General features: G+C 42.0%; 1 protein-coding gene across 1 annotated transcript; it reads right to left on the bottom strand.

Annotated features, from left to right (window-relative positions):
- Positions 1-2918: 2918 nt before the first annotated feature.
- Positions 2919-26421, bottom strand: OBI1 (ORC ubiquitin ligase 1). The gene is made up of 6 exons (XM_064440705.1): positions 26226-26421; positions 21500-21635; positions 20435-20526; positions 18546-18794; positions 15269-15357; positions 2919-5261 (listed from the first exon to the last, which is right to left on the bottom strand). Exons 1-6 carry the CDS (start codon positions 26295-26297, stop codon positions 3758-3760), a joined length of 2142 nt encoding a protein of 713 aa, XP_064296775.1. The 5' UTR covers positions 26298-26421; the 3' UTR covers positions 2919-3757.
- Between the last annotated feature and the right edge of the window lie 1131 nt (positions 26422-27552).

The raw sequence follows: 27552 nt of genomic DNA, 5'->3' as shown, positions 1-27552 counted from the left end.
ATCAAGTTACCTCGGAGCTGCTTTTCCTGTCATCCAAACCTGGGAGGAGAGAAGGGAGAAGCCTTAGTCTCACATGGGATGGTCCTAGGCGAAAAGCAGCAAGGACGAAGTCTCATCTTTGCTGCTTGAGAAAGATCTACCATAACCACAGGACAGAAGAGGTGCATAAAGGCTGTTTGTCAAGGCTATGGCTGATGGAAGTCAGAGGCAGGACGACTTTGATGCTGTGCAAGAATTAGGATCCGACTTAGTTGGTTTAAACTGCCTTTAAATGGAATTATTTGGTGAGGGAAGCAGTTGTGAAATGAAGGGGGAAGGGAGATGTGAGTTAGCACACCTTATGTTGCATATACAAGCTATGCATTGTCCCTCTGTCCTGTTTCAAAAAGAGACAGTAAAGCACATTCCAAACCAAACACGGCCCAAGTCAGTGCCTGGTGCGGGTAGGCAGAGCTGTTCCAGCAGCCTTCCACCTGAGGAAGCAATAGCAAGCAGAGCTGGGCTCTCAGAAGGCCTTCAGGGAATCACGCAGAAGCAGGGCACTTGCCAGACCATGTGTAGGTAGAACTGCCTGCAACGAGGTGAAAACCTGACCCTGGTGTTCTTGGTCTTTGGTGTAACCCAACAGACTTCACTGGCAATGAACTGAGGCCAGTAGCAATCTCACCCTCCTGTGTTACCAATACTCCTGGCGAGCATCCTCCTGTGTTACAACCTGCTGGTTGCCTCCTATGTAGTACAGTAAGTGTTACTACATGAAGTAAAAATTTTATGAGCTATTAAATATCATTAGACATCACAGCTCTCATCTCTACATCGCTCTGAAACATCTATTGTCTTAATCAAAATTGTAATAGTTAAGTTTTAGATCTTGTATATTCCAATTCTACGTTACTACATAACTAGGTAACAATCATAAAAAATTAACAGCAATGAACTCTTGTTTAGGCCCTTTTATTCAGGGAGCACGGTAAGCGCAGCAAGAGGTTAAGCAAGCACAGCACTGACAGAACACAGCCTGGAGAACCAAAACCCCATGTATGGCTGACAAACTTACAGCTGAAGAAACCCCATTCATTACGTACAGCTTAAATTTTTAAGTTGATATTGCACCAACCACTCCATCAAACTTTAAGCTAGAGGGAATACAATCTACATTAACCAAATAAAATGCAGAATCTAGAGTGTGGTAGGTGTTTTAAAGGCTTTTAATTAAAAACAAAACAAAACAAAAACCCAAACAAATGAACACCCCCCCCTAAAACAACAACCAAACCAAAACAAACCCCAGCCAAACAAAATGAGCCTAAGATAGAAGAATCCAGCCCTGTTTCAGCTTTACCACTTGTGAAACATAAAAGGCTCCTACTTAAAGCACTGGATGCAATCACAGTCTGCTCACTGTATCTGCAGTTAGGATCTGAGGGTATGAGAGAGCTTGGAAATCAAATACTCATGGATAACGACGCTTTCTTGCCACAACATAGGAAGTGCCAGTCTGGAGCTGGGAGGCTGTAGGTGACGACCTATGTGCTCCCACGACTGCTCCAAGTGGAAAGCCAGTACTTGGCCTGAAATGCCTCACTCTCTGTCCCCACTTGAGGACAGAAAGTTTACATTTTTGATCTTCAGCATTATTTTAACCTTAGGCTTGGCTCATCTATCCATTTAAGTTGGATAACATGCAAAACCAAAGTATCCTTACTGAAGAGCAAGCCTGTAAGCTGTGTTCCTGTCCAAAGGACTAGAGAGTAGCATGAAAAAAACCCAACCCTTTTTCCTTTATTCTAGTTTGATTTCAGGTATGATACCAGTTGTATTCATGTTTCCATCACTGAAAATTACTCCTGTATCAGAGGTATACTGGAGTATGAAACAAAGCCCACAGATGCACCTCACCCCAAACACACAATGAAACAAACCAAGGACCTTAACGCTTATTTCCTGCGTATTTATGACTACTTTGCAATCATATTTTAAGAAAGTATTAGAGATGTATTTGAGAAGCCCTTGCCTCTTCTTCCAAAGGGTTAAATCAAAGCAGCATTTTTTGACTTATTAGTAGAACTAGTCAAATCAAGTAGCAGCTCATGTCCAGATGGTTTTGCCAGCTCCCTAATTTCTGAAAAACATGTTGAAGATGAATGACTAGATTTTTCTGTGAAGATTAAAATTCAGCCAGTGTATTAAAAACAGAATAGGAAAGCACAACACCATCCTGCCTCTCACCAGAAACGGGTCCTTGCACGCGTGGCTTGAACGCTGTTTTTTTGGTAAAGCCGTTTCTTGAAAAGAACGAACACACCAACTGCACAAACTCATGCACACGTTACAAGGTAAAGCGTAGTTCTCGTTAGAAGTGCTTACAGGGCTTAACTTTAGAAAAGGTGAGCCACTCTACTGAAATTTTCCAAGTGTCTTTCCTTCTTTTCAAAGGGATGAAAGGCAGCGTATGGATCTTTCATATCACAGGTATCGATGAAGCAAGGATGTCCGTTTGTAAAGGAATGCCATCAGAGGCCTATATAGAAAGAAAAACCTGATCTTACAATTAAATATGCCCTTAAAAAAACCCCTTAGACACAATAATGCAAAGAAACCAATTTTGCTCTGCTGCTTAATTAGGTCTCCTGCCTGTAGTAGGCCATCACATTATGTTGACCTGTGCAATACTTTATGGAAGAGTCACCTCCAGAGAGGCCGAAAGCCATTTCCATCAACTGTATCGATGCTGACACTAGAATGGTAATATGTCTAACAAGGAGGAGGAGGAAGGGAGATTTGATTTTTTTTTTTTGTGAATAAGCTCACATTTATGTTTTCCAAAACTTAGATACTTTCCAAATTATGAAAAACAAAACCAAAAAAGTTTCCCTGTTCTCTTTTTGCTAATTCAATATTTGAGGCAACATCAAGGATTACAGTGCTGATAACATGTTTTATTCAATTCACATAGAAAAGCATGCAGTATTAATGCAAAATGGTACAGTATTAATGTAAAATGTTCAGTGCACATTAGGTAAACAAGTCATTAGCATACAAACCCATTTTTATGGTCTGTACAGGCATACTGAACACATTTAGAATAACAATGCATTGTGGGAACTAAATTAAAATTTGTGCTTAATTTCAAAAAATACAAGCCATGTTTGCAGTGTTAAAGCGATGTTTTCTAACTGAAGTGCTGTAATCCTGAAAAGAAAGGGTGCTACCTTACACCCACTTAAAACAAGAGTTTCGGTACAGTACAGTGCTATGAAACAGTCCAAGCAGCAACATCTCCTCTGGGAGGCAAGTTTTATGGCAAAACTGTCACTGTTTTATAGCAATTTCATGAATCCATAGGATATATAGCCGGTAGCTGCCTTACATGCACAAAATGTCATCTTTAGGAATGGGAAACGTAACCTTTAAAACAAATTCTTACATAAATGACTGATTTGACAAGACCACTTAAAACTGTCCTGTTCAAGGGAGCCATTAGCTGTGCTCACCACTGGAAGATCATGTAACCTGAAAACTTAAAAACAACCCACCCAAAAACCCCAAGTAAACAAAATGCCCAGACAAAGAGAAGAATCTGGAATGGTTCTTCCCTAGGAAAGAGCTTGTAACGGACAAGGGAATGTTCAGTTCTCACACAGTTGAAAGAGACAGGATCAGGTTGCATGGAAGTCATTAAAAATTAAGTTCACCTGTAAATATTAAACATTTGCAGGTTGATGACTATTGAGTCATGTTCGATTTCCAAGCAGAGTCAGTTTTTGGTGGTTTTCGACGGACTAGCACTGGAAAGGCTGCTTTGAATTTTCCTCTTGGTCGACTGACTGACGTTTTTATTTTTCCTTTCAGCTATAAAGGAAGACACCCAAGGAGGATTAAGCTGAGTGTGCAGGTCAGATGACATCTTTAAAAAGCAGGAACCAAACTTTTGTTCTTCAAACAACCTTTGTGAGTTACTGAATAGTAAACTCTGGGAAAAGTCTCTTTGAAATAAACAGTTTGGAGGTTTGGTATCACTAGCCACTACGTTTTGGCCTGTAAACAGTGGAAAGTGGTCATTCATATCTAGCTCAGATGGGGCGAGGATGGAAAACATAGCAGGTTTCCAGCCAGTTCTGTCAACTGCTAGATTGCTTGTCTCTGGGCTCTTCATACGCTGTTCCTCATTCATCTCTTCCAGTTTCTTCTCAGTTTCACTCAGAAGCTTAGAGCACTCCGTTGACTTTGAAGAGTTCTCAAGGTCAGAGGACTTGAAATTATAGCATGGGCTCTTGCTGTTGTCTGATTCGGACATCATGGAGTCCAACTCAGAAATTTTATCAAGGTAGGCAGCATCCATAGACGCCTCACTGGAGGTTCTTGTGCGATTCGTTTCCGAAGAGCAAAGAGTATGTAACCTTTTAGGTAAGCAAGAGCTTGCTTTATCACCGGACTTTGCTGATGTCTCATCTGACTGACCGGCTACTGAACTTTGCTCTGATTCATCAAAATCTAAGTTCTCAGCAAAATTTGTTGGGCAGGTCCCCCAAAAGCCTGATTTTCCTGTAGTAAAACAGTTTAGCTTCTTTTCACTATTACAGCTGCTTGTGCTGTGCTCTGGGGAATCTTTGCTGCAGTCATCTGAAGTGTCACCAAACTCTTCAAATTTCAGTTTTCTCAAGAATGTTGATGGTTTCCTTGCATTTTCTTTTCCATCAGGAGTGTTCAACTGAAGGCGACTGAGAGACAGAAAAGGAGTGCATGGTGGTGGAAGATCATAAAGTTCTTCATCCTTATATGGGGTACATTCCTCAATTTTATTCCACTGCTCTTCTAAGCAGGCATCCATATTTGTAGTATTTTCACCCAGGAGAACCCCCTGACATCCTGGAAATAGTTCTTTTTTTGGGGCACACTGGGTATTTGAGCCATTGGAACCATCTTGACTAGAAGAGCTTAAACAAGTTCCACCACTGGTCAGCTGTTGAAGACTGTCAGGACTTTGACTTGTAGTCACAGCTTTTTTCTCCTCAACTTGGGTTTTCAGACATGTTGTATCTTCACTGCTCTCAGCTCCTTCAGCATCTGCGGAAAGCACTCTCTCACTAACAGCACTCACTGTCTGGGTGCCTTCGCCTGCATTTTTCAGCTGTAAAAGCTGACACTCCATTTCTTCTATGTATTTATCACTTCTCTCCAGTGCCTTTTTTAGACGGTTCATTTCACGTTCGCTTTGTTCTACTTTGGACTGAAGTGCAGCTACTGTAAACCTACCAAACCTGCAAGAAATAAAAAAGAAAAAAAAATTAAGCTGGAAAAAGACATAGAATCATAGAATCATAGAATCGTTAAGGTTGGAAGAGACCCTTAAGATCATCGAGTCCAACCGCTAACCTATCACTGCCAAGTCCACCACTAAACCGTATCCTCAAGCACCACGTCTACCCTTCCTTTAAATACCTCCAGGGATGGAGACTCCACCACCTCCCTGGGCAGCCTCTTCCAATGTTTGACAGCCCTTTCGGTGAAGTTTTTCCTAATATCCAACCTAAACTTCCCCGGCGCAGCTTGAGGCCATTTCCTCTCGTCCATTCTTGTGGTGCTTTGCAAGCTCATTTCAAGAAAGAATAAAGCTATTAAACACTGTGTTAATTTGAAACAATAGTTGGAACTTTACTAGTTATGAAAAAGAATAAATCGTCATATATAATGTACAGGTGGAGGTGAATACCTGAAAAGCCAAAATTAAACTATTAGTGGTAGTGAGGCAATAACAAGCAGATTACCCTTTCAGGGGCTGGTTCTATCAATTCAACTCAAATATGCATGAAGAATTATCCCCTAAAACAATGGCAAAGATTTATGATAACATTTGAACAGTGGTCCACATCTTGAAATATTTACATTCAATCATTTTCCTACAGTACAGCAGTGTTTTACAATACATTTTTTACACAATGTCACCTTGTCAAATATAAAAGGCCAATATGAAATTCAGAAATTGTAATAGTCCTTTGAGGTGGTTTAAATACTTATACAGACCATTTCAATTACGTTCCCTTTAGATATACAGCTTTTCCTCAGCCATCATGTGGACAGTACTTCCACTTACTTCAGAGCTACTTGGTTTTTTTGAACTTTACAACCAGAACAATCTAATTTCTTCCTTGACTCCAAGACGAAAAACCTGCCACTTGTGGTTTGTGAAAGTTGTGTGTTCGTGGGGCTTCCAGCTTGAGCACATTTTCAATTGACAAGATACGGACTTGCCTTCCCCCCATCCTCCGCCAGCTTTCAAGACTGACCTTCCCCAGAGGGCAGGTGAAGGTTTCAGCTACATGCTCTGACTAATTCTAACTTGTCACTGACAGGTGGGCACCAGGGAATTCCCTGCTCCATCCTAGGCTTTCAATTTACAGAAAGAAAAAAAACAATTAAAGTTCTGGTATTATTAGGAAGGAGGGAAGGACCCGCAGCCACCCTACAACTCTGACACATAAGGTTTTATATCACAAAGAAATGACAATTCTGTATGTGGGCTTACACTAACCTCCACTTTCCATCGTGCAGCTCCATGTTACAGTGCAAGTTTATATTCACTCTTCCAGCACAAACTGCCTGGAATTTCCACGCTGTTTCTTTGTCTGTCTGTCCCTCCCTTCAGCATCTTTCATAGTCACAGGGAATTCCCATTCCATTTGCCCCAGTCTATCCCCTCCCCCCTTCACAAAATGGTCCCACTCCAACCCTTAGACTAGTGAGTGAGGTCTGACGGCTGTGTATCTGTGGCCTGTGACTATGCTGGCAAAATATCCATGGATCTCTGCATGCATTTCCAGCAAAGAACCAAACTGTATTTTGTTTCTTCAATTCCTGAGCCCAAAACAGTAGGAAACTGCTCTATGCTGACAACTGCAATACAGTTAAGTGGGCAGCTGGGGAAAGGAGCAAGGGGTATCACAAGCCCCAAACAAGGTGGGCAGAGTGGCCAGATCTACTGACATATTTTCCCATTCAACTGCTTATGCATATTTAAAGGACTTTGAAGATTCTGGTGTGGAAGGTTCAGTGGTGGGGAAGATTCACACAACAGTCTAAGCCAGTTCTTTCACAGAACTGCTACTAGACCACTTTTAAAAATCAGATCAGCCTAAGCTCCACTCAGTTTTGGTATGTGCCACTCACTGCTTTGTAGGCATGAAATGGCAAGGCAGTAGTTTTATATTTAGGAGTGTTCACTTAGTAAGATTTTTTCCCCCCTTAAAAGAAGCTGGCTGGATTGGAACTCTATTAGGCAAGGACTGCCCCCCGCTCCATATTACATCTACCCAATTACCTTTGTCTTCATAAAAATGAAGACAAACCATTTTTCATTTGCTTACTCTATGGGTAACAACTTTTCTCAATTGATTATAGCAGTTTCTCCATTTCTGGTTGCATGCAAGAGGGAAATGGGAGACAGGGTACACAAGGCTTCCTCCCTCTCCCCTGTGAAACTAGATAAAAGCAGAATCACAGACAACTCAGGAATGTTTCAATTATATTTTCAGATGAAGGGGGTTACAATGAAACAAGCATCCTCGTATACAACACATTTTGCCTTATTCCCTCCTTCAGCAAAAAGAACTCAGAATCTGGTTTAAAATACTGAAGGAGCCACGGCAGCACAGCAGGGCCCAAGCAAGACCCTTTCTGCTTCCTAGGGTGATTCAGAAGTATTTATTCTGCATTTCTCTAACAGACCTGTTCACGCAGCCTTACAGGAGCAAACCTTACACAGCTTAATAAAGGATATAAAAATGATGCAAAGATACAACTTGGCTTAATAGCCAAGTGAGAGATGGGGAAAAATGCTTATGTAAAATAAGCAGTATTTTCTGGGGTCTGCTGTAACAGACACTTTGACATAAAAATTAAACATGTTTACATTTATATGCATACCTGGCAATTCCTTTTTAATGGAAGAATGGTGTAATATGTTTATTTAATGCAAATAGCATTAGTGACAGCCTGAGATTTGCTTATGAGGAAGAAGCACCGTATTCTCAAGTGCAACTTTTATAACAAGTGTCCTCAGGTTAAAAAAAATACAGTATGTTGTTCAAAGCCAAATAGCATCACTAATATGTTAATTGTTGTAGAGGGATGTGCTTGCAAATTTTGGTTTTTAGAAATGGAGCATCTGACATGCTGCCTACAAAGAGTTACCTCTGCAGTTAAGCATCAGAAGAGTAGTTGCTTTCTGGTTCTGCTTTGAGACTTGCATGCATTTACTGCCCAGATTTTCAAGGATATGGATTTTTAAGAAAGCCATATTATAACGCACATATTTAAACCAATTACTCCAGACCAGAGCATGACATAGCTTTTTTAGTGACTGAGCTGGCAGGTCAGCAGACTGTTTAAAAGACATGCACATTTTGGTTAAAGAAGCCAGAACCCTCCCCGTCTCCCCAAAACAAACCCCTCTCCTAAGAGGTCTCCTTTTCCCTTCAGATGTACAGTGAGCTGTGGCATAGCCAAAAAATTATGGTCTGATGACAACAGTAACAGAATGCAGTACAGTTACATGAAAAGAAATTAAAATTTGGCCTGATACTCTACAAAATTATTTTTCCTGAAGGATTTGAACTTGTAGTGAGGTGGGTGTTGGTCTCTTCTCCCAGGTCACTAGCAATAGAACAAGAAGAAATGGCTTCAGGCTGCATCAGGGGAGGTTTAGATTGGATATTAGGAAAACTGTCTTTACTGAAAGAGCGGTCATGCACTGGAACAGGCTGCCCAGAGAGGTGGTAGAGTCGCCATCCCTGGAGGTATTTAAAAGATGTGTAGATGTGGCACTTCTGGGCATGGTTAGGAGACGTGGTGGTATTGGGTTGACGGTTAGACTTGATGACCCTAGAGGTCTTTTCTAACCTTAATGATTTGATGATTCTGTTTCACACTTGGTAACAATTAGATACATTCTTCAGTAGAATTATACCTGTGGTAAGAGTACTTTTCATATCCTCATGTATGGACAAAGTCTTTACAGTGTTAGGATCTTTTTCTTCAGTTGTATCACTTGCACAATGAGTTTGTATCTCACTGCATTTGTTTCAAGTACATCCCCTCTACAGAAAACTGAAAGCCTAGAGAAACTAGTAGTCACTTATAAAGTGAACAGAGAAACATTTCAGGTGGGGTCTGCATCCTTGAACACAGACACTTAGTGACATTTTAGATGGCCTAAGGTCTTTTACACAACTGCTGGCCTCCAGCTACCACTCTGGAAGGATACAGGTCTCTTATAGGTCCTGTGTTACAGCTGCCAGCCCCAGGGCAGGTGTACTGGATATGTCATAGAGTCTGAGGTGACACTGGATGTCTAGATGAGCACACTTGAACCCCATATTTCAGGGCCCTTCCTCAGTTAGAGTCCTTCTTATTGTCCCAGCATCGTTCTAACTTGACACCAATCAGAAAACTGCAGTCAGCTCTCATCTACAGTGAGCAAGAAGAACTAACGTTATAACTATAATGTTTGAGCCACCCTCTTTCACATTATTCCACAACTGCTCCCTCAGTTATGTTCACGTACTCCTGAAGATGCCCATTTAGAAACTGTTTGGGAAGTTTATTAGTCTCTCACCCACAAGAGAACAAATTCCTCCAGTTTTTTCTTCTCTTCCCAGTGACCACTGACCATAGCAGGTCTGTCTCATTGGGCCCTTAACTCCTATCAACTCAGTATAAAACCACACAACCTCATACAAACATTTCTCTTTGTGGACAGTAAGCATCTGCAGCAAATAGTTTTCTGTATTACCATCTACAAAAGACTGGGGCTGCAAGGATGCCATGGAAGATGACTCTCCAGTTCTAATCACCCAGTGGCCCAGACTGAGGACTGCCCTGCAGCTCACATACATGAGCATGATCCAGCCTCCAAAGGGAGCAAAGGGTGAGAAGTAGGAAATTACAACGTACAGTCAGGGCTTGTCAGAGTTTGAAATCAGGGCAGTGCCAGAGTGTACAACCAAACCCAGTCCCATCATTTAGATATATATTTTCACTTGGGTTCTGCAGTTAGATGGGAAGAAAGATGTAGGAAATCCCAAGAACAAAACAGCTGAAAGCCCTGGTAGTTTCTGCAGCCCTTCTGTGATATCATGTACCAGCTGCAGCTGGATGAGAACGAGTTCTGCAATCTTCCTCCACATCAACTATGAAAGATGATCTGCAGCAACTTCTTGACAATATCCCAGGTTACATGCAATTGCCTTAAAAGTGTGTCATATTTGCAGAGGCATATTTCAGAAGAAAAACCAAACAGTTACTGCCAGATGGGGGCCTTTTCCTAGCAAGCAAGCAAAAAAGGTCTATAGATACACCTCAAGCATGCTGGTCTATTTAAGATCTGAAGCCAGAAAAAAAAAAAAATAAAATAAATCAGTAATGGAATTTGATTCCACTGAAGAAAAAGTCCTGGGTATAGCCTACAACTGTGTTCCATTCTGCAGACCAGGCTGGCCGACAGAAGAAAGTATACTACGGCTCCTTCTTGAAGGAAGCAGTAGAAACACTTGCTATAGCTAATTTTCTAAGCTTGTAAAAGAACAAGTTATTTTCAATATAAGTAAATACTGGGCAGTAAATCCCCTCCATTACACAGTTCACAGATTACAAAGCAATCTGAAGACACATGGCCTTCCTCATGAAATCTCTCCTGAGCATCAGGGAAATCCACTTCCTTCACATCACATGAGTAAGGCTAAGCTGTTGGCTGGATGACTGCAGAGCAGCAGGACCTGAACAGAAGAACATCCAAGGTACTGTCTTTGAAAAAGAGATTCTCCTTTCACTTTGGGAATTGGGTGAATTCAGACAAATGTGCAAAGCCTCTCCAAGCATTTTAACATCTTTCAGTGAAGCAAAACTGGTCTTCCATGTAGGAAAGCCAGATTATACCGGAGGTCAGTGAATAACATAAGCCAGAAAGGTTTACTACAAAAAAAAACCAAAAACAAAACAACAAACCAAAAACAGAACACCGGAAACCCCACAAAACCAAGCAGTGAAGTCTGAATGTCCTTACCCATCTGTTTAAGGTTTAGATCTTCGTGCCTGGAGCAGGTGGTTCCTCAGGGTTTAATGCTATGACTCAAGAACTCAAAGTTGTTTTGAAGGTTACTAAATAGCACTTTTCTCCTATTTACTTTTAAGGCCACACTGCAGCTGGTCTTTGAAGATGGCCACTCCTCTGTGACAGCAAGCTTGCAGGGAGGTGAGAAAGAAGCCCAGTTTTCTATCAAGGAAGATAGCAGCGGTCTTACCCCCTGCACACAACACAGATTGCTAGCAGCCTATTTGTAGGCTCAGTGAAATGCAGAATGGATTAAATAGTCTGGCCTAAGTGGAAATATTTGAGTTAGATCAAAATTGAATGTTGTACAGAATGGCCTAGAAAGTCAACAGCCTTAGATTTCAGTGGGCAGGTACCTGAAGTCAAATCTAGACAAGATAAACAGTAAAACTGGAGAAAGGGGAAAAAATAACCCCAAAACAACAACAATAAAACAACTCACAAACCCAGAGAAAAGAGATAATGCAACAATTTTCTGCATGTTACAGATAGTTTTTCATACTGGGATTTTAACTGGCAGAAGAAATTAAATATTTAGGAAAAAGACTCCTAGGAAGCCTAGAAGTCTGGTTCAAGCTAATTTGAATCTAACCATTCATAAAATACACTATACCCTGGAGTAGATGGACTTGCTAGTTATTTTCCTTCAGGTAAAAAGCAAACATCCCTTTGCCAAAAATGCTTTTAGATCCATTGTGCCTTGCCAATAGACCTAACAGTTTTCTATTTTAAGTAGAGCTGGAAGTAATAGGGCTTTATCATCCTGCAAAACTTAGGTTTTAGAAGTTTTCTTGTTCTGTATCAGGAAAAAGGAAGTAACTGAAAATTCCTTAGAAGAAAGAGCAATCAAAGAGCAACCAACAACCACCAAATACTCAGTCTGATTTGCCTGGAAAATGGGAGACTACCACAGGTCTTTGGTAAGAACCAGAGCAAGAAACTTACCTCTATTTGCTTTTCAGACCTACGTCCCAACTATATGATGGTATGGTAGTCTGGTGAAGGTCTATTCCAAAATGTTTCATGAAAAAAAATACCTATTCAATCAACATTAGGAATTAAATAATTGTGTAAAAATCCCTGACATGGCTGCAATGTCAATTTTGTTGGCATACATGACATTTTTGAGCAGGTTTTAATGGATATGAGCAAAGAAAAAAAACCTCAAGACTATGACAAAAGGCAAGATTTTTACTGACCACTGAAGAAGGCTAATTATAGTTTTTTTGTGATGTCAGAGGTAAAGCCTGTAGTGCAAAGGGATCATTCACCTGCCATCAGTGTTGCCTTTTGCTATAAAGCAAAGCCTATTAAAATAATTTAGGTTGTGCTATTTAGCTCCAGTGTCATTATTCACAACATGAACTACATTTGGGATAAGGGGACAGAATACAAATCCTTTCAAAAATAATTTGATACAAGTTCTACTTAGTTACCTAGCCAGTTGTTTAAGCATGAATCCATACCTGACTATCTGAAGCTAAGAAATACATGACAAATGAAACAATGGCGGTGACACTAAATTATGAAGATCCAATCTGGTAGCTATTTTAAATTGCACTAGAGAGCCATTCAGAAACTTCTTCCAAAAATTACCTTCTGAAAAATTCTGAATGAAGTACACTGAAACAACTGTACTGGCAAATCAGTGTACCTGCACAGAAAAGTTTAATTACAGTGACATTGTTGGGCTCTGACGATAAAGCCTTCAATTCTGGTTTCATACGCCAGGTAAGAAAACAGGTATTGCAACCCTTATTCAGTGCATGAAGCTTAGCTGAAAGACCTTTTAGATATTATCAAAGTTTGCCATCAGAACCTGAAGAACATTTTTAAAATGTCTTGATGCTAGGTCTGGTCTACATATTGATCAGACTAATGACTACAAGGGTGAAAGTTAATTTATAAAATCTGCTAACAGCACTAGGACGGGAAAGACTTCCTACCACCTGGAGGACGTGACTCAAATTCAAAAGAATTGGTTTAAATTTGACACATGCATTTGAAGAAAGCCAATAAATGGGGAAAGTCCCACACTTTGGAAGGGGACATTAGCAGCACAAATGCAAAATGCGGTAACTTTCTAAACAGCAGCAGTGGTACTGGCCATTCGCGCTAGAAGTGCCAGGTAAAAGGAAGCAACAAAAAGGGATATCAATATAAAGTGTTGTAGCAAGACACAAGACAGTTTTACTGCTCTACTTAGTGCTACTGAGGCTTTATTTGGAATCTAGTATCCAGTTCTAAGCATTATTGCTTCAGAAAATTATAGACACTGGAAAGCCCTAAGAGCACAGCAAAACCAAGCAAATCAGTTTACTTTTTCTCCTAAGTCACATTTATCTAAAAGAATTGGACAAATTCAGTCTAGAATACATGACTAGGACTGAATTGGTATAGGTAGGGTGAATCAAAATTGCGAAGTTTAAGCTGTGGAAGGGTTTCTTCCAGGACAAATTTTTCCTTGTGTATACTTAAATTCTTGTAGTACACCACTGTGCTCAAAGTAAAACCAAAGCTGAAGAGAGCAGGGGCAGGGTACAGACATGCAACTGCCTACACTCCTGAAGTGTTTGAACTGTTCCTGGCTCAGTTTAAGCCTGATTCAACTCATGTGCTCAATTCCCATGTGCAGTTTTAGAGTTAGCATAGGCCAAAGATCATTCCCCAGGCAGGTAGCATGCGACTATTAGTCTCCAGAGCAACAACAACAAAAAAAACCGCAGAAAGGTTAATGGTATAGACACAGACAGGCCAATCCAGCTGGCATCTGGGTTGCAAAACAGACCTTGACACTGTCCAACTTCTATATCTGTGCTTCTAAAGAAGAAAGTGACTGGCTATTGTTACAGGCCACACTGGCAAAAGATGGGAAAATGATCAGCTTACAACAAAGACTAGTTCTTCACACCCACAACCCTCCTCCCCCAATACCTAATATTTCTGACCAACAAGGTGGTAAAGTGTGCACAAGCTAGAAGAAATGGAAATTCTCTCTGCTGGGGAGTTTACCTGACATCAGTAAAGTAGAATCAAGTTAGATGATCCGGTTTCTTCCAGCTCTTCTTTCCTAGGATTTATTTAGTTACATCTATTTACTTTCCAAGTTTGCCATCTTTGCCAACTCACTCTTCAATCTTATGGGAAAAGACATCCCATGCCATTAAAGCCCCTCTCCATTGCCAAGACCTTAAACAGGGCTCTATCTCCCTTATTAGGGGACTTCAGGGCAGAACGTAGTTTTATGTATTTAACAGCATAGCACAAGGATCATGCATCTTTCCTGTGGTCTTGAACGACAAGCAGTCTGGCAAGCAAGCTCTCTGTAAGGATGGATTTCATCTTCCAGTGAGTTATGAACTAGATCAAAATCCAGAGAGCTCTCTTCACACATTACACACGTACCCCTCAACCCTCTTCCTCAAAAGCACCATATAAGCCTTTGGCCAATGCTGCCCTTAGCTTTCTAAGTTCTAAACCAATATAAGGTAGAAAACCAATGAAAGAAAGGAACACAGCTTTAAAAATATGAACGTGTTGCTTCACAAAGTACTCCACGAACAGGTACCTTAGCATGCGGCTGTAATCAGTATGGCAAAGTTTCTGCTTTTCAAGGTCATTGTCATTTGTGTTTTAACTGTCTGAGTATTTAACACAGGTGTCAGTTCTGGCAATGATGTTATTGTGCTGCAGAAGCTCAATTCTATCTATCATGCCCAGACACAAAGATGTCAGGGGCTTTCCCTGAGTAGGGAGCCTAACTCCACAGAACAAACCTTGAAGGCAGCAAAAGAAAGAAGAAAACAAAACAACCAGAACCTCTGCACTCAGTAACAGACCTTCTACTTTTACCCTATACCAGATTTAGAAATTTCCCAATAACAAAAGTTAACTGTAGAATTAAAGGAATAAATCCAGTCCTTCAATATTGGCCAGATAATGCAAGGAATAGCACTTGTAGTCATGTCATATTCCTTCACTGTAGACTTGCTGCTATTCTGTAAGTTGCATTTGTCACCCAAGTCTATGAGGATAAAAATTCCAAAGTATACCTGGAGACACATATGCGACACCATATACACCACCAGTTTTAGGTTAAAGTCCTACAACAGTTAAACAGTCTATAAATAAAACATGGTAGCTTTTAAAATATTCACATACTTTTGGGGTGATCTACTATCAACTTCAGCTTTTAGTCGCAAATTCTCTCTTAAAAGGCTATTGTTTTCCATGCTCAGTTTCTTATTTGCCTAAGGAAAAGAAAAGGAAAAAAATAAGTATACAGTAAAACAGAAATGACTTCTAATATTTATAGGACAAGCTGTTTCTCCTTTTTAAAGGGACAGAGCTAGAAATGCGAAAGCAGGAAACAGCCTTCAGACAGGGACACCACTTAAAAATCACCATGGGAAATGGCTTGCAAAACTGAATAGCGAACAGACATTTTTTATTTATATTCCCAAAATACATTGCAAGCATCCTATCTAGGGAAATAAACAGAGCTATGTTAGTTAGCACAGAAAGTCATTACGGAGATGTACTAATGGCAATTCCATGTTTTTTTTTCCACATGACTAAATACGTTAAGTACATTAACATTACAATGTGCAGGTATCAGCAAAACTAATGTTCAACAGCTTCCTCCATTCCAGATTAGAGTAAGATTACTTCGGGTTTTTTGGCTTGTTGTTTTTAAAGCACAGTTATCCTATGGATGTAAATCCATTATGACAAGCTATTTGCAGTCTTTCTTCACTTTCTTCTAGGAAGTTGTGATTAAGACTCCCGACTCACAACCCTTCTTACTCCTTGAATTGAGGTCAATTCCTTCTTCTCAGTTCAGCGGACACCCTTGTTAACAAGATACTTCATATAAAGAGAAATTTTCCTGCTGCCGTGTTTCAGAACAATGAATGCCACCACCCTAACAAGTAGAAAATATTCTTTGCTTTTTAGAGTCTGCTCAACCTCCGTATGCTGAAAACAGCACCACCGGCCCAAGACTTGTAATTCATAGCCTCTGTTAGATGATGCTTTCCACTGCATAATAAAAGTATGATCTAGAGTTAGATCTGAAGAAGGAGCTATGCAACTGGGCTCAGGAGTGAAATGTAATTTTTCAGAAGCATCAAACAGTACAAGAACAGAGGCAGAAAAATCTAAATGCTTATACAAATATCCCCAGCAACCTCTCCAGGTGAGGCCAAGACAGTGGGGGTAGGGTGAATGGAGCAGACAGCCCCACCCCCACCCAAACCAAACCCCCCCACACCCACCTCCCCAACACCACAATATTCCGAGAGGCAGGAAGAGTAAACAAAGACTTCTAGTAAAGAAAGAATCAGAAGGGTGAGCCCAGGGCTTGGGTGCCTGAGTGTCCACTATTTGGTACTTTAAAAATAAAAGCACAAAAAACTACCCTCAAAGCAATGAGTAAGAATTCAGGACACCTCACTTCCAAAGGAGCATCAAACCATTCGACAACATGGCCAAGACCTTTCTCTTTTTCCAGAGACACCATTCCCCCCAGCCAGACAATAAAATAGGAAATTGCATGACTTGGGTGGAGTTGGTAGGTAGGGCATCCACCTGGCACATGGTAAGGCAGGACTGACCTCTCTGGTGTCCTGCTTCCAGACAGTGTTCTATCCTCCATGCCAGTAATCTGCAAGGGACCCCCACCTCCAGCACAATGTCTAGATTAACGAGTTCATGTAACCACATTATCAGTGAGTGCACTTTGTCTTGTATTTCTACTGCTGGGTCTGTATCATCACTGCTGTACTTGTTATGACTCCACTCAAAGTCATATCGCCTACTTTAGGAGTCTCTGCTCCAGGATGTTAAATGATAAAGGTGGCTGCTATTTCCTGACTCAGTCTGTTTTTAAAAAGAAAGTGATGGCAACTACATTTTCTGAGGGTCCCTGTTCTCACTGGGAAGCCATGGGTGGTTGAAGCTCCTGGGTCAGGTACTTTAGGGCACAATAAGGTTTCTGGTGTACATGTGGAAGAGGTCTTGCTGCTGAATCTGAACAGCATGAGCTGTTCAGATCGGGGCTGGTCACTGCATGCTTAGAATTGAAACAAGGTCCAAAAGAAGAGCCAGTGATTTTAGGTACTTCTGGAATTAAGCAGCTGTTGAACAGGGAACAGATGGGAAGAGAGTGCCTGGATCACAGTTTAAGACTTGGTCCCTAAAATCCACCTAAACCTCTATTTATATCTAACCCTTAACCAAATTCAGAGACTCCATAAACTTAAAACCCTTTTCTTGCTAAGGCTGAAGTTATACTGAAAAAAACCCAAACAACCCCAAACATACCCCTGCCCCAGTCTTTTTACTTACATAGGGAAAAAGTGAAAAACCTTAGTCATCACACACACACAAACAAAAGAGGCAGTACAGTGTAACTATATGGGGGAAAAAACCCACAAAAATTAGGCAGACAAGAGCTCCTTGCTGCAAATCCCCCTTTCCCAATTACAGGTGACTCTGAAGCTCCTGGGATCCTCTTTAGATGACAGAATCCAGTAGTGGCCCATTAAGAACAACAGAATGGCAGAACGGTATAAGAGGGGCCTCTGAGTCTGTAGCACAGGGAAAGTGTAAACAATATTAATGCTTACAAGGGGAAAAAAGAATGTCCTAAACACATAACACTTTGGTTTTGCAGGAGGCAACCCAGGGCTGAAGAACTAAAGACAGCATTTTGAGTAATTGCAAGTCCAGTTTCTTCCACCTTGCTTTTCAAATTAATCTTGAAATTTCACTCTTCTTCAATGTTTGAAGTGATCCTTCCTGTGTCCACAGGTAAGATTTTGCAAGGTATTTTTATTTAGATGTATTTTCACATTACTATCTCCTGCACCCTTCCTTCTGCAATATCAGGTTTTCTTTTATATTACATTCAAGATGGATAAAAAAGCCGCAGGTTTCCAGTAAAGGATCTTCTGGTCATAAAATGCTGAAGCTTGTCTATTTTTGGTCAAAGGGTCAAGTTACTCTGTCTCAGCAAATTGCACCAAAAATATCGGCTAGCAGCGAGGGCAATAGTGCAAAATCTGCCGCAGCCAACTGTACTGTGTTTGGCCACTGAATATTGTAAAATAGATATATTATATAGATTATTGCAAGCCTGAAAAATCTGGTCATCAATACTGGTGACAAATGCTGCTATAATCCAATTACCCAGCCATACAGTGACAGAGGAGTTGAAGAAGAGTCACATACAAGACTCAGTAGAATAAGCAATAACATCTGACACTTGCAAAGGCTAAATGGAAATACTATGATACACCAGCAGTCACTGGAATTCAATTTTTCCCCTCTTTCTTCTGGATCTATTAAGTACCCAGAGGTCGTGCTAGCTCTCACTCCCGTTTAACTAACATGGAATGGTTACACTACAAGATAGCTGAAGAAATGTATTTATTACCTCCTTCAACTTTTCCACATTATCCATCACTTTTTCATATATATCATTGGCAGCTTTCAGCTTTTTGCTCCATTCCTCTGGGGTTTCTGGGCCACTGGTACTTGCTTCATCTGCTGACTGGTTAGTTTCCTCATTTTGGCAAGACAGAGCTGATGCCGTAGGATCCAGAAGAGATTTCAGCTGTGTCTGTAAACTGAGATTTTTACCTCTCAGGTCTTCCACTTCTTTTTGCAGGGATTCTATTTCATCCTAAAGGTGTCAGAAATTCACAGGCATTAAAATAACATGTGAGATTAATTAAATAATACTGGCAAGTTCCCACTGCACTTTAGAAACATGGGTTCTCTGGCAAGCCCAGATGCACGCCTTCACTTACACATATACCTAAGCATGCTCATGTACTGTGCTCTAGGCAGTATTTTAATCGACCTGCACACTCACGCAGAGTGAAGGTTTTAGCGAAGGGAATCCCTTGACTGCATAAAGGACCCTGGACAAACTGGCAGGCAGACCAAAAGCTTCAAAGCATGCAGCAACCTGAATCTATTATTAGGGGACTCTGTGGGAGGATTTCCTGTATCAAGAGTGTTCTTAAGGTCATCCTCTGCTGACTCATTTGCTGTTACTTGAGAACATTTCTCTCATTCTGAAACATCACATGTTCAGATACTGAAAGTCTCAAGATTCAAAATGGACAGAACTCTGCCTGGAAGAGGCTGCTCCAGCTACACAAAAGTAGCAACGTCTTAGGGAAGACTCTCAAAATGCAAAGAACAAAACTCTTAGCTGTATTGGTCTGAAGCCACGGAGAAGCAAAAACCTTCAAAAGCCTGTTGTTAAAAGGGTAAAAGAAATAATTTATCCGAAAACATGTCTTCTACACTGTTCACCAACCTAAATACTTGAGTTGCTCAAGGTCAGATTATTAAAGGAGGTCATATATGGCATTTAAATAAATCCAAGGCATATTTGCACAAATAATCAATCTTTTCCCCACTCCCCCAGCATGAGAACAGCCATTTTAAATTTAGGTTTTTGAAGACATTTATGTTATCCTCTGTATATCTGTGTGATTCTGGAACTGATTCAATGGACAGGCAGGAAATCTCCTTTCCTGACTCCTCCTTTCATACAGGATGAAAAAAGCTGAGCTACAGGCAAGCATGCCCTAAAAGACATCCCTTAATTCCCCAGTGTTAAGGGTATATACAGTGTCTGTATCCTTTCTCTGAGTCTCCTCCCTGGACAGGTTTCCTTGCAAAACGTGTGATGTCTTCACACTGCTGCTACTAAGGAAGCAACAGCTGAAAAAACAAACTAAGCATATTCCTTATTAACACCTTTTCACCTTGTTCGTAAGAGAATATTTTTCCAGCAGGAGAGTGGAGATGAACTTCCAAGCATTCACTCACTTTCAGAAAACAATAAAGCAACACTGACAGAAATTAACCTATGCCATAAGGTTACAGTGGGCAATATTCTTTAAGAAGGAATTTAGTCTCCCTGAGCAACAGGGAATTACTGCAGAAAATGTTCGCATATGTATCGAAGACAAAAGTTCCCAACACCCAATATACATAAAGAAAACCCTCCCGTACCACCTGTGGGTGGAATTCCCACAAAACTATGGAATTGGATGTACTTGATTTCCAGTAGCATAGGAAGAGTACCACCATGACTTCAGTGGGATCACTTCAAGCACCAGCAAATGCTCTCTTGTAACCTTAGCCAGAAGGTGAGATTTTAATGCAGCTGAGTTTCATGTAGATTCAGTAAAAACCTTTACTCAAAATAAAACCAATGAGACTCAAAGCAAAAAGACCAGTTGTATGCGGTAATTTAATAGTTGCAGTTTGTCTGGAAAGTCACAATATTCACCAGGTCCTTACCTCATATTCTTTGTGGAGCAATTCAAGCCTTGTTTTACGTAGGTGTTTTCTGACTGTTGGACTAAATATAGTATCACTTTCACTCGTTCCTCCTAAAGCAGCAAAGGATAATAGAAACACTAACATTGTTTCTTTTTCACTCAAAACTAGTAATCCACCTTACAGTGTTTTTCATATTATCAACTAAAAATACAGCTCATATTGGACCAATCTATTAGCATGGGAGATTTCAAGTCCTTTCATTTTCAGAATGGGTTAAATAGGAGTGTCTATTAGTGATGTTTAGAAGTCAAAATCCTGCCTTACAGCAGGAAGACAACTTCTGTTTTTCAACTTTGTACTTTCCTTAACAGAATCCTACCTTATTTAAGACCATACTATTAAAACAAAGCTAAGGAAGGCAGAGGGGGAATCAAGCATAGTACTAGATAGTGTAAGTTTCTAAAGTGAGACTGTTCAGATATATTTTTCTCTCAGAACCAAATAGGAGAGCTGACACTTTATGTCAAATGAAGATCGCAGTATTTCCTAGCTCTGGGGAAGTTCAGATCCTCATTCAAGTGTTGCATCTTTGACTTATTTCTGCACTAAGAGACATTATCTTAACAATAAAGCAAAAGCGAGGAAACAGCGAACAAAACAAAACAAAGAAGAAAAAAGACCACATAAATCCAGAATCTTGCATAAGTAAGTACATTATTTCTCAGCTCAATGCTATTCTCTTAGGTCAACAGGTTGCAACGCATAGGTAAAGTACTTCTAGTAAGATGCATTTTTTTCCAGTTAAAGGCACCATCCAACCAAGATTTAAAAAACCATCATTACAGCTGTGGGGTGCTTGCTGCCTTTGAATAGTCTAGCCACTAATACACACATCATCTTCAGAATTTTTACCTTGTAGCTATTATGTATGCTTCTGGAAAGAGTTAAAGTCGGATCTTCCTTAGATGCTGGTAAAAAAAAAAAAAACAGAGGAAAAAAATATCCAGACATCTTTGGACTCAAAAGAATCTCCTCCAGCAGCAAATACCGGAAATTTATTTCCAAGTCTAAAGTTGTCCTTACCTATAATTTCCTTGCAAGGATTTTCAGGTGTGATAGGAATCCTGCAAGCTGGACACTGATTATTGTTCTTCAGCCACACTTCAATACAAATGGAACAGAAGACATGGTTGTTGACACAGATGACTGGGTGACGGACCTTTTAGTTAAGGGGCAGGGGAAAGAAAAGAAAACAAACAGAAAGACACTATGAATACTTTAAAACTCCTTCAGGTACCAGAATATGAAAATACACTACTCCACCTCTCAGTGCAAGTCTGGTCTTGCAGGAAAGAGACACTGTTGTTTCACAGGGCTAGAAGAGACCTCCCGACTCACGACACCAAACTTCCCTATTATTGAGGGCACCAAAGCTATAACCACTTCCGCAGAACTATGGTCCTTGATTCTGAGAGCTCATTAATACACAGTGTGGCAGGCACCCTTCCTTCACCCCACGACCTCCAAGAGCTGCAGCCAACTACTCCGATGAAATGTGTTCACCTCCCTAGGCGGAAGGAGACCAAAAGACACCTATTAACTGATTTCCAAGAGTGAGGGAATGAGGGATTGCTCCTTGCAACAACCAACACTTTGCCTTGGAAGAGGTGTCACTGAAACGGATAGTGTTACAGATTAACTCTAGCCTGCACATAATCAGCTTCATGGAAATCAGCCTTAGAAAGGATACGGGCCAAACCCACAGAGCAGAAATGTGAACCAGCAATCACTAATTCAAGCCTCCTGCTAGATATGCATTGCTACTAAATAAATCATTACCCAAGAATAGGCCAGCTAACTGAAGGATTAAATATTCCAATCTGACACAGATCCTTTCAAGGAGCTTTCCCTCCCCTTCCAAAACAGCAGGGTAAACAAACTTTTAGAAAATATTAATGACAATGTGTTATCCTCTCTTGTCATTTAACTGTAGACCCTGTTTGAAAGTAAGCATGCATACAGGGACCAAATATGATATGGAAGAAAAAGACCTTCCCCTGTACCTGTGCCTTACTGAAGCTTCTGTTACAGCTTACCATAACACACCCTCAAATCTCTTAACAGTACTATCTGTGTTAGGGGTCTCAGAAATACTTTTTTCTTTTTCCTCCACCACTATATTTGCCCAAGAAAAGTGTTTTGAGACACAGAAGTAGCAGTGTCTACTGCTTTAGAGCCTACTGCATTGCATTTAAAACCCAAGTTCAAGAGAATTCTTTCAGCTTTAGAAGCCCTCATCACCCCCAAGTTCTTCCTCTTTTATTCTATTAGTAAAGTAGTCAAACTAAAAAGCAAAAATGAGATATTGGCAAGGGGAAGCAAGCAACTGGATAGGACAGCCAAAAGTCACTTTGAAAAACAGATTAGAGGTGTCCTGTCGTAATCATACGCATACAATCAGTGTTGCACAAGCTAAAACCCAAGTGTTTTATTACTGAAATACAAATGGATGCGAGTTAAGACTCAGATCTACCAGCTGCTTCTCCAATTTACTGTTTGTGCCTCTGTCACATTACAGGATTCACAGTATCTCCAAAACCTCCAATATGACAGTCCTGGGAGCCAAAGGATTTATCTACACACAAACAGAAACTCATGTTATTGAAGACGCGAACAGAGAGAAACTAAGTGATTTCTCCCAGTGTCTGCACACTTTATGCTCTAATTAAGGAGGCTCTTTTGTGATTAATGCAAACGTTAGCACACCGATGCTTTGGAAATGTTTAAATATTACAATTTCAATTATAAAAAAAAAAAATATTGTTATTTACCGCTTTTCTTTACCAGAAAAAGAGTTTTCTCCAGCTTTCCCACCAGCATCTAAAAAAAGAAAACCTCAACTTTTTCTCTGGCTGTACTTCTTTCTTCCTCAAAAGCAGCCTGAGAATAGTTATATGGATAGCGATGATAGGATACAGAGCAGAAAAACATAAAATAATCCAAACAGGAAAAGACATTTCAGGAGTGCAGGTCTCCCCTCCAGGGAGAAAGAGACCCTCAGTTACCCCAAACCTGACATGGAAGCGCACTTCTTGCAAGTGAATGATTACTCCATATCTCTAGCAAAATAGTAAGTCACTTTTATTAGTCTCCAGGGTACAGTGCTTCTGATTTACACATCTTTACAAGTTTCATTTCAGGGATGAGGTTTATACTTTTGTTGGCTCAGGATCTACACACAAAGCAATCCACGCAACAACAGCAGAAGTCATTATTGAAATGTCACACAATGGCTGGGGGTGCCACTGCCCTTCACGGAGTCCCTGGGCAACCAACTGCGACACCGCCAGGGTGGGGGGCAGGGGGTCGCGACATACTCATTACTAAAAAAGCATTTCGCTTGAATTACAGCACAGTTTCAGTTCCTTAATCGACCGTAATGTCTAGAAAGACTACAGCTTCTTTGGGAAGGCTTAATCAGCTAGGTGATTTTGAGCAATTTCCTTATTTTCCCACACACATAATGCGATTCCTACACGGATAAAAATCAGATCCTGTACACATCCTTGTCACCTTGAAAGCACTTCTAGACCTTTGAGCAGCATTAATGGAGGAGCAGGCGTGTGGAAAAGCAGGCACGCTGATACCAATGAATGAATCCCCAGACATCTTAGGGGATTGCATGCCTGAGCCCAAGCAAACTGTCAACACAAAAACGAACACAAGAGACCTTCAATCCTTCTAGAACACAGGCCTGACACAGGTGGCTTCTGATCTGCTCACTAATCATGAATACAGATACGTTAGTAGATAGCCCAGACTGTGTTAAAAGAAAATTCAGGTAGCAAACATGAAATTTATCCAAGCAATTAACTCTTACTATAAATGGTTATCGCACACTTTGCCAATACACTTTATGACACTGTTCACACTAACAAAATGGGATAACATTCCCCCCCCCCGCCCAAGATTTCTGCTCCATTAAAAACAGTGAGTGGTCAACACTACTGAATGAATGAGTTTCTCTTCAATATCTCTTTTTATCCCCTTACCATTACGCACAGTGAATAGTTCCTATTTTGCAGCCAGTTCTTTGTAAATTTTGCAGAGATAGCAAGAGGTATATTCTGACTGTAGGACGGGCCTTCTACTCAAAGGGAAGCCTATGCTACTAACTACAGAAATATTAGAATATGTCAACCTTCCATGACACTTTCTGCTCCTCCCTACAAAACAGGACAAAACCAGCAAGATTTTCCCCTTTTTTAAAACTAGATAACCTTTTGTTCCTCTAACCTTACTCTTGAAAGGAGAAGAGCTTTTTCTGATGAAGTTTTTCAATGAAGTTCCAAGCTGGAGATGGAGATACGTATTAAAAAAAGGACAGCAAAATTTAAACAGCTTTACACATATAAAAAAAGAAAGCATTCAAATACCTTTATTACCGATATCGCCAGTAGATTCACTTACATAATGTTAATATATTACCTCAGCTCAAGATACCAAGTAAGAAGAGTATAAAAACCTCTTCCAGTACAAACTCACGAACATAAATTCCTGACCAACTCCAGTAAAAGTGCTAGTATGAAACAGTAGCTTGAAATAACCCAGGGGCTTTATAGCAAAATATTAGTGAACACCTAACCAATCTATAAAGTGTTTAGATTAGAAAGTCGTTAGGATCAGATTCAAAGAGCAAATACACTGTCAGTTTGATTTCGCTCCCCTCTTTTTTAAGGGTATTCACTCAGCATTACAGACACAGTAAATTTGTGTTCTGCTCCACTTTCACTAAACAGACAAATATAAAAGGAGAGGTAACAGGACCACAGCCAGGAAGTCTTGCTCGGCTTCCACAGAAAAGCCAAGAAATGAGTAAACATGGTTGCTAAACGCATCACTCTGTCAGAGTTAAGAAAGCTGAGAAAAGGGAGATGTCCGACTACTTTCACTACCAGCGCTACACCTACTGTATACACCGAACGCACTTATTCTTTTGTTATAGCTCCAGCAGAAAAGGTCTTGGAGTAAAGGCCATGGGAGGTAGAAGGAAATCGGACAGTAAATGCCAGAGTAGATGTAAAAGGTTATTTCTTCCCTTGTAATTATTATTGTGCTTTAAGAGGTTTGTTTTGGAAAGCAATGAAACAAGAAAAAAAAAAAAAAGGAGTAGTGGGGAACGAGCAAAGATTTTGAGAAGCAATTAGTGACAGCTATGAAACTACCTCTGGGGTTTTTAGGGAAGAACAGACCAGCAAGAGCCCTCCGCTTCCCGAAGGAGCAGAGAAAGGGACCGAGAAAGGGTCAGAAAGAAAAAACGGAAACTTTTCCTCCAGACTGCTTCAGTTTTGTTCGATACTTTTAAAATCCGCTCGGTTGTACATCCCCTCTTTGTTCCGCCTGGCCCCCACCTCGCAGCACCGCGCTCAAACACACGCTCACCTAGTATTCTAAAACGTTCTGGCTCCCACAGATACCGGAGAGAGAAAAACCCCGCAAACGCTCCCCGGGAGCCCTACACCCCGCTTCGGGGCGGCCGCTGCCGGGGGGGACTGCGGCCCCCAGTCCCCTCCCGCCGCCCCCGGGAGGCTCCCGCCGCCCCGGCCCACGCCTCCCAGCGCCGGCAACGAACCTCGCCCGCGGCCGGGACCGGCCCCCCCGGGGACGGGATACCCTCCTCCCCGAGGCGAAGGGACACCCCCCCGCCCTTAGGGACGAGAGCGGGTCGCCCTCCCGTGCCCGCACCGGGCCTCCCGCAGGCGGGGGGGGGTGGGGAGCTGAGGGGGAAGGGCAGCGGCGGCGCCGTTACCTTCCCCAGGCAGATGTGGCAGGTGATGGGCAGCGTGAGGGACAGCGTGACGCTCGGCCCGTGCTGCGCCATGGCGGCGGCCCGGCCCCGCCAGCACGGAAGTCCCGCGGGCGGTAACGGCGGCGGCAGCAGCGGCGCCCCGCCAGCCCCCGCTACGGCAAGCCGGCGAGGCCAAGCCGCCGCCCGGCGGAGGGAAGGCGGTGCGCGCTTTTGCAGCGCTCCCCTGGAGGGCGGGCGGGAGCCGCGGGCCCCTCACGCCTTTGCCCGCCGCCGGGGGCAGCCCGCCGCCGCCCCGCACTGCGAAGGGCCGGCCTCGGGGCAAGGCCTCGCCGGCCCGCGGCCCCGAAGGGGTGGTCTGGGGAGCCCGCGGGGTTTTTGGCCTCCGTGAGGGGGGGATAGGGCGCCGTGGGGAGCGCTTGGTAAAGGGCCCTTGCAGCAGGAGGCCGACGCGGTGACAAGGGCTGTCCTTTCCCGTTATCAACCTCGCTCAGGTTTCATTGTGCTGAATTAAATAAACTGGCCCGTTTAATCCTCTTAATTCCCCTGAGCCCTCCTCTGTGTATTTTCCTCGTGTCCTTTTTTTTGTCCTACTCCAGCACAGCAAATGGGAACACATCCCCGGGGGAAAAACCCCACTCTTCCCACCACCTCGCCCCAGGCTGCAGCAGCCCCCAGCCGGCAGCCATCTCGTGCCTGGCGTTGCCCCTCAGCCCCCTGTGCTGCCCTCCTGCTGCGCAGGCTGCTCGGCCAAAACCCCTCGCTTCTTGGCCCAAAGCATTGCCTGTCGGCTCAGGTGGGATTTTCATAGCCCATGCGGCTGCGGCTTTGAGGGTGACAAGGAAATGAGGACTGCCATAAGCCCTCACACCCTGTGAGTGCCGTGTGCAGTGGCGCTTGCTGAACAACGCCTGATGGAAGATCCTGTCTTGATTCATGGAAACCGAGGGGCCAAATCCACGGCTGAAAATTGGTGTACGCTGCCCAGCTTGCACCGGTGACTCTCCAACTCACGGAGCCGTGGTGTTGCGCTTTCTGGGCTGCCAGGGAGCAGCTGGGAAGTGGTGCTGGCGGGACGGGAGGCTCCTAGGAGTCTGCTCGCTTGACCTCAGTCCCAGGATTCCTGTAGTTTCTTGTAAACGTGCCACAGCATGCTGAAAATTACAGACCTGAGTGATTTAACATTGCGCCACATGATAAATGCTTAGAATGCTGAGCAGCTAATTCAAACAAGTGTAAAGTTGTGGATGCAATGATTAACAAGGAAAGTATCTTAGGCCGACATGGCAGAGTTGCACAGATGCATTTCATTTTGATATAGGTAAGTCGC

The sequence above is a fragment of the Phalacrocorax carbo genome, chromosome 1 (genome assembly GCF_963921805.1).
Source record: "Phalacrocorax carbo chromosome 1, bPhaCar2.1, whole genome shotgun sequence".
Classification (NCBI taxonomy): domain Eukaryota; kingdom Metazoa; phylum Chordata; class Aves; order Suliformes; family Phalacrocoracidae; genus Phalacrocorax; species Phalacrocorax carbo.
The sequence above is the reverse complement of the archived record's forward strand: the minus strand, read 5'-3'. Positions and strand labels throughout refer to the sequence as shown.

Bases quoted from the DNA above. Each gene is read 5' to 3' on its own strand.
- OBI1 (XM_064440705.1), bottom strand. From the start codon at position 26,297: ATGGCGCAGCACGGGCCGAGCGTCACGCTGTCCCTCACGCTGCCCATC. The intron at 21,636-26,225 runs GTAACGGCGCCG...CTTAACTAAAAG, and splicing joins GCCACATCTGCCTGGGGAAG to GTCCGTCACCCAGTCATCTG. The intron at 15,358-18,545 runs GTAATAAATACA...TCTTTTCCTTAG, and splicing joins ATGTGGAAAAGTTGAAGGAG to GCAAATAAGAAACTGAGCAT.